The following is a 7974-nucleotide window of genomic DNA, read 5'->3' as shown; positions in this document are numbered from 1 at the left end:
GTTTATTTATTTATCTATGTCTACAACATTTGGTTCCAAAGATATAGTGATTAGAAAATCAGAGTTTGTGGCAAAGACTCAATTCCTTTATTTCAATAAAGAGATATTAAGCGTAATTTCAAGTTCCCCTTTATGCAATGATGACAATAACATCGAATGAAGGAAAGAGAAGTTTTAGCCTTCTAAAGAGAATACTTCATTACACAAGATGTACTATGACGGAGAGCAGACCTAACGATCTTGCACTTATGGCTCACTTCTGAGAAAATTATTGAAATGTTTGTGCAAGCAAATCCAAGAAAATTGAAGCTTAAAAGAGTTTATGAATATGTAGATGGAGTAAAATTCTATCTACAAATTTCAGAAGAAATTTCGTTTATTAGTGAAAATATGATTTTTTAATGATGCTGTGATTATTGATTTAGTTAGCTGTGATGGAGTTAAGTGATAAATTTCTAAATTTATAAAATTAAAAAGTTAAAGTTAGTTTTTCGAGCAAAGGAATACATTTAGTATGAATTTTAGACTCTATAAGGTTAGTAACACCCAAAAATGTAGTCTTTTGGTGTATTTTTATGGTGGTAATTGACTTTTTGAACAAAACAATTCCAGGGGGGGGGCAAAAAACAGCCAGGGGGGGCAAAAAAAAATTTTTCGCTCTTCGCGCGAAATCTTGCCCCCCCCTGGCTAAAATCCTGTGTACGCGCCTGATTACAATAAAAAGCAGGTGCAGTGGTTCAATTTAAATTTAGTTGATAGGATATCTTAAGCCCAACTTAAAACTTATTTATGGATGCTTATAATCAAACCTTTTCATAAATGTTTCTTTTTCATTTTTGATTTTCCTAAAATGACCGTGTAGTTTTTAACTGGCTATAGTTAATAAAGTTTGAGTAAGTGTTTTACTTGATATTTTTCAGAGCAAAGTGGATTATTTGAGGATGTGAGTAAATGTTGTCTTCTAAGACAATGTTCTTCCAGACAGAAGACAGAAAACAACCTAAAATATTAAAGGAATTGACTCTTTGCCACAAACTCTGATTTTCTAATCCCAATATCTTTAGAACCCAATGTCGTAAACCTTTGATATTTCAAACTTATATTTTTTGATCTAACAAAAGTCATAGTTTGAACTTTCAAAGGTTTACGACGTTGGAATCCAAAGATATAGGGATAAGAAAATCAGAGTTTGTTGCAAAGAGTCAATTCCTTTAATGAAAAGTTACATTGGTAAATTTTAAAATTATCGGATCTAAAGTTGGGAATTTATAAACGACAGAGTAGTTGAGCTACAACGAGAACCAGAAAACTGTGGAATAGGAAAACGACTATTACTATAATGTCAGCTTTTTATTCCATTGCTTTCTGGTTCTCACTGTATGTTCAACTAACCGTATCCTTTTCATTTTTCTTTTTTTAAAATTTCTATTTTAATTTATCAAGGTTTTCATCATCACATGAGCCTTTATTCTTGTATCCTAGCCTCCTATGGATGGTGTGTCCTAAAATATTCTTGTTTCCTAGCCTTCTATGCATGATGTGTCCTAAAATATTCTTGTATCCTAGCCTCCTATGCATTATGTGTCCTAAAATATTCCTGTTTCCTAGCCTCCTATGCATGATGTGTTCTAAAATATTCTTGTTTCCGAGCCTCCTATGCATGATGTGTTCTAAAATATTCTTGTTTCCTAGCCTCCTATGCATGATGTGTTCTAAAATATTCTTGTTTCCTAGCCTCCTATGCATGATGTGTCCTAAAATATTCTTGTTTCCGAGCCTCCTATGCATTATGTGTCCTAAAATATTCTTGTTTCCGAGCCTCCTATGCATGATGTGTCCTAAAATATTCTTGTATCCGAGCCTCCTATGAATGACGTGTCCTAAAATATTCTTGTATCCTAGCCTCCTATGCATGATGTGCCCTAAAATATTCTTGTTTCCTAGCCTCCTATGCATGATGTGCCCTAAAATATTCTTGTTTCCTAGCCTTCTATGCATGATGTGTTCTTAAAATATTCTTGTATCCTAGCCTCCTATGCATGATGTGTCCTAAAATATTCTTGTATCCTAGCCTCCTATGCATTATGTGTCCTAAAATATTCCTGTATCCGAGCCTCCTATGCATGATGTGTTCTAAAATATTCTTGTATCCGAGCCTCCTATGCATGATGTGTTCTAAAATATTCTTGTATCCGAGCCTCCTATACATGATGTGTTCTAAAATATTCTTGTATCTGAGCCTCCTATGCATGATGTGTTTCCTAGCCTCCTATGCATGATGTGTTCTAAAATATTCTTGTATCCTAGCCTCCTATGCATGATGTGTTCTAAAATATTCTTGTATTCTAGCCTCCTATGCATTATGTGTTCTAAAAAACGTGACAGTTTCAGGGCAAATTTGATGATCGTCTTTGATTTTTTAAATGATTTGCAGCATACATTCGTCAACCTATAGTTTTACAAGTAAAAGTATTGATTTAACACAAATTACTGCAAAAATGATATCTTAAAGTCGAGTCTCGCAACTATCATGTTTAGATGGACACCATGTCATGGTTCCCTGCAGTGCTGCTGAACGATTGGTTTTTCTTTTTAAGATCATTTTTTATGTTATACAGGGTGTCCCACGAAACAAGACAGTAGCAAGACGACTTGAAAAACTCCTTGTCTTGTCATTTCCAAAATGTGGTCTGCCTTTTTGTGCGTTCAGTATTACCGGAGTCAAGGACCGGAGATATGAAGAATTTTGTTCAGATTTTGACAATATTGGTTTTATTCATTAAAAGTGGAATCTGAACAAAATTCTTAATATCTCCGGTAATATGACAGCGAAAAAAAAGACAGACCACATTTTGGAAATGCCAGAATTGGTTATTGTTTCCAGAATCCTAGATGTAAAAGAAGGTTGACTACTGAATGTCACAAATAAGTTCGAAGACGACTTGTAAGTCTTCTTGCTACTGTCATGTTTTGTGGAAAACCCTGTATCGTCAGAAGACTAAATGTTTTTTTATTATTTTACCTAAGATGTTGCCACAAACTTTCTGTTTTAATATTCCTGTAAAGTAAAGACTTACCAAAAATGTTGCCAATTTGCTGGAAATTAGAATTTTCTGTAGATGTGTTCAGTTTTAGTTTTTTGTAAAGGGGCTGTTTCAGGTTTTCAGGAAGGAGCTCCAGAAAAGATTTCACAGATGGGAGGTCTGCGCACTAAATAATGGGACAAAATCGTTGAAGTTAACTTTATGATGGTGGTTACTGAAACCTGTAAAAATGAAGAAAGATTGAAATAATAATTTACAGAATATATTTATTGTCTAATCTACCTATAGTTTTGTTAAACATGTATTTATATTGTCCATATCTGTCTAGTCTTTAAAAATGTATTTATTGTCCAATCTGTCTTGTCTGTGACAATGTAATTATTATCCTTTCTGTCTAGTTCTTCAATTCTATCAGTCGAGTCTGTGAAAAATGTATTCATTGTCCTGTCTGTCTAGTCTTTGAAAATGTATTTATTGTACAATCTGTCTATATTCGGTGAAAATGTTAATATTGTCCTATCAGTTAAGTTTGTAAAAAAATGTCTATCTATTGAAAAGTATATTTATTGTCTGTCAAAAATGTATTTTTTGTCCATTCCGTCTAATTTTAAAAATGTATTTATAGTCCTATCTCTTTAGTCTCTGAAAAAGTATCTATTGTCCAATCTGTCTGATCTGTGAAAATGTAATTACTATGCTATCTGTAGTCCGTGAAGAATGTCTTTATTGTCCAATCTGTCTAGTCTGTCAAAATGTATTTATTGTCCTATCTGTGTAGTCTGTGAAAATATAATTAGTATCCTTTCTGTCTAGTTCTTCTTCTTCTATTTGTCTAGTCTGTGAAAAATATATTTTATTGTCCTATCTTTCTAGTCTGTGAAAATGTATTTATTGTCCAATCTTTCTGATCTGTGAAAGTGTAATTACTATTCTATTTGTCTAGTTTGTAAAAAATGTGTTTATTGTCCAATTTGTCTAGTCATGTGAAAATGTGTTTATTGTCCAATCTGTCTAGTCTGTGCAAATTTAATTATTGTCCAATCTGTCTAGTCTGAAAAATATATTGTTTGAATTGAATTAGTCTAGTCTAAAGTGTACTGTATATGAAACACTGCATAAATGCAATTTACATTCTACACGGACCCAATTATTTAAAAAATTATTATCAAATTATTAATTATTAAGAATTATTAGTCTCATCCCTGGAGGATTGGTTTAATAAAACAACTCAGTGCTAGATCACGGAGTCCAGGAGGAGGTCGTCTTCTGCAAAATAGAAACTAAATCATTTCGTGTAAAAACACTAAAACACACCGAAATTAAAGTAGTCTTTGTTTAAGAAAGCAATCGGTTTTTAGTCCTTGTTCTGATTGATATAAATATAAAAATGTACAGAGCCATGGGAACTTTTGTACGCACGGGATACCTTTATTTCTCGATATCAACAGCGGATACTTTTAATTTGAGGATCAATGCACATTCTTTTTATTTCAGGCCGAATATTAACAACAATTTTTTATAAAACCAATAATACCTGATCTCCATTTTAAAGCACTGTCTCACTCATTTTAGAAAAAATTAACTTAAAGAGAAAAATCGTAATTCATTAAGTATTTGAGGAAGAATTACTGAATTACCACTTGCATTTGCTTTTATCTAATATATTCTTTTTTAGAGGATGAATAGTTTCAGACTTTTCAATATTATTAAAGGGAGTGACCGGCAATGTATGGTGGTTGAGCTGAGTATGCAGTATTGTAGAAAATTCTTTTTAGGATTCATTTGAGACACATAAAACGTTTCCACGATGTATTATTACTGAGCTTGTGTGCAAAGTCGACGTTCAAAATCATGAATTTGGGTAGGTATGTTTTCAGAATCGTTTTTTTTAATTTATCAAATTACGATGACAAAAAATAAAGTAAAATTTCTATTGTTAACTAATTAGATGTTTAGGATCATATTTCTCAAAAGAAATTTGTCAACTATTTCGTTTTCATCATTATATTGAATTTCTTATTTTATATGAATTTGTTCGCAGATTTCTACAAATTGTCGCCTTTTCAATAAAAATTCCAAAAAATCTGCAGAAAATCTTTGTGAATAATGAGAGATTATAATAGAAACTAATAATTGAATAAGATTCCATATTTTCGATGATAAAAGTTTTAATTTTTATTTTCTCAACCTGTTCCAAAACAGCTAATTAGTTTACTGTAGAATTTTGTTTACATTTTTTGTGGTCGTTATTCAATAATTTAACAACAAAAAACGATTCTGAAAACGTACCTACCCAAATTCATGATTTTTAATGTCGACTTTGCGATCAAACTCAGTAGATATACATCTAAGAAACGTTTTATATGTCTCAAATAAAGCCTAAAAAATGTTGTCCACAACTCTACATATTTAGTTCAACCACTAAACATTGCTGGTCACTCCCGTTAAAATCCTTAAGAGTGAAGACGTAATTTCAATTATAAATTAATATGTCCGATTCACACTTCACAGTTGTTATCTTCAACCCTTGGCCTGATTCGTCTGATTAAGGATGACTGATGAAATATTCTATTTGTTAATTTCAGCTGAAAATTGGTTATTTTTATGAGCTTCTCTGTAAAAGTGACTTGCGGGTTTATTATGCAGAGACAACCAAAAAAAGTTTAATAATATTACACTTTTCAAATAGAAAAACTAGTATTTCTTCATCAATGTTACTCAGATCGGATAGAAGAGGTTAAAAGGAACGATAGTGAATCGGACAGTCCCTTTATCTTCTCTAGACTATATACATTATTATAAAGAACTGGAGGGTATAGAATGACTCCAAACTTCAACCCATGGTGTAGGTTGAACCTAAGAGTATGAACAATATAGAGACAAATATAGAGATCATCATAAAATTAACGTAAATAGATAAATATATGATTGCATCAACCATGGAAATACTTTCTACTTTTATATGGAAATATGCAAAAATAACGTTTTATTTTTTTTCGAATTTTAATAAAAATTTTTACAGGTTTCATTTGCATATTTTATAATGTTTAAACTACGTCTCCTCCTTCTCTTCCTCTTCTCCGTCGTCCTCTTCTCCTTATCTTCCTCCTCCTTATCCTCCTCCTTATCCTCCTCCTCCTTATCCTCCTCCTTATCCTCCTCCTTATCCTCCTCCTCCTCCTCCTCCTCGTTCCTCATTCTCTTCATTTGAGAATCTCTTATTATTGGTTCTTATTTGTAACACACTCTAAGTGCGTTTCAAACCAGTTTCAACTCCCACGCAATTTTCAAGTCTTTCAACAACCTTAAACAAATGTGTAATAATTGGGAAAGGGGGGGCGAGTTGGGAAGGGGAAGGTAGAGTAAGATGGGGAAAGGGGGGGGAGGTGGGGACTTGCGGGGATGGTAGGGAAGGTGGGGGTAAGGTTTGGGGAAAGAGGGGAAGGGCAGAGAAGATGTAGGAAGGAGAAGGTGTGACAAGGTGGGGGTAAGGAACTGATCATGTCCATAAGGCATAAACTCAAATGGTCTCATCTCTATATCTTTGCAAACTGATGTTGAAAACAGATAAAAGGAGTCTTTGCCACAAATTCAAAGTTTTTAATACCTATATCTTTGCAACCTTATGGTGTAAACCTTCGATATTTGAAAATTTGTTTTGATCCAACATAATTATATCTTTGAATTATTTAAGGTCTACGACATTTGGTTGCACAGATATAGAGCTTAGCAAATCAGAGTTTTATGGGAAAGACTCAATTTTGATAATTTTCCCTAAGCAAAGGTTGAAATAAATCCTCTTGATTTTTATTTTTACAGGGAAAAAAATATCTATATTGTTAGATAAAATTCATTATATTTCCGGAGATATGAAAAATGTTGGATTCATGAAAGAAATAGTTCTCCGATGAGATGGTTGTGGAGGTCTCCAATGAAAAAGAGTCTCCGATAGTACTTTAATGATGCTGATTTCTTAATTCCATAACTCAGAATTTGGTGTTCTGGCTTCAATTTCTTAAAATCAAGCAACCAAAAATATTTTTCAATTGTACCACATTTTTCAATTTGATATTATTTAATTTAAAAGTTTGAAATGATTTCAGATGTTGCTAATTTTGGTTACTATATGTATATATATATGCAATAAATTTTGTTCCTCTCGTTATAAATAGTTGTTTATTTGCTAAAATTATCTTAGAGATTTTATTTTTGATAAAACAAAATATATATCGCTGGGATCTTCTCTATACCAAAATCCCCAGGGGTGTATACAGGTATTTGTGCAGAGGGCGGGGGGATCAAGTTTCTAAACTGCAGTACAGTTTTGTCCTAACTTTTGCAAGTTTCTAAACTGCAGTACAGTTTTGGCTTTTAATGATATCCAATATTTGATAATTTCGATGAACTAGTAAATACATAATATATATATATATTTACATATAGGAAAAAACAATTAAAATAACATCCTTTGTTTATTAATGGTTTTTGTCGCTTGTGTATTTATATTTAAATTTCATTGCCATGAAAATGAAAATAAATATTATTTTGTTTTGTTTTAAAAGTTTGTTTGTCCATCCAACCAATTTTCATCCAGTACCATCCAAGCCATACTCTAGAACCAAGCATGGATTTGAAATAAATTGTGAAATTATGAATCTATGATTTAGTAAATTTAGAAAAAGAAAGATGTTTACATAATTTCTCTTCAAACTTGGACATTGGGGGAAAAATCAAAATGGTGAGTTATTCAATTTTTCATAGTAAAAAAAAGTTCAAATAGGAACTGAAAAAGATTGTTTAGTTATTTTGGAATTATGAAAATTTTCAATTACTGATGAGGTTTCATAAGAAGTCTTTACCCCAACATTGTTTTATTAAAGAATATATCTAGAGGAGCTACGAGATCCCAAAGTCGTTCCAGCAATGTTGC

General features: G+C 32.1%; 1 protein-coding gene across 1 annotated transcript in view; it reads right to left on the bottom strand.

The window, feature by feature from the left end:
• The window catches only part of LOC111697405 (uncharacterized), a 16559-nt gene extending 11753 nt beyond the window's left edge, over nucleotides 1-4806 (bottom strand). Inside the window, exons 1-4 of the mRNA XM_023467417.1 lie at nucleotides 4579-4806; nucleotides 4247-4310; nucleotides 3078-3210; nucleotides 907-1000 (exon numbers count right to left, since the gene is read on the bottom strand). Of these exons, the coding sequence (XP_023323185.1) occupies nucleotides 907-1000; nucleotides 3078-3210; nucleotides 4247-4310; nucleotides 4579-4589 (302 nt within the window). The 5' untranslated portion in view covers nucleotides 4590-4806. The remainder of the gene's footprint in view (nucleotides 1-906; nucleotides 1001-3077; nucleotides 3211-4246; nucleotides 4311-4578) is intronic.
• Between the last annotated feature and the right edge of the window lie 3168 nt (nucleotides 4807-7974).

The sequence above is a fragment of the Eurytemora carolleeae genome, unplaced genomic scaffold (genome assembly GCF_000591075.1).
Source record: "Eurytemora carolleeae unplaced genomic scaffold, Eaff_2.0 scaffold197, whole genome shotgun sequence".
Lineage (NCBI taxonomy): Eukaryota > Metazoa > Arthropoda > Copepoda > Calanoida > Temoridae > Eurytemora > Eurytemora carolleeae.
The sequence above is the reverse complement of the archived record's forward strand: the minus strand, read 5'-3'. Positions and strand labels throughout refer to the sequence as shown.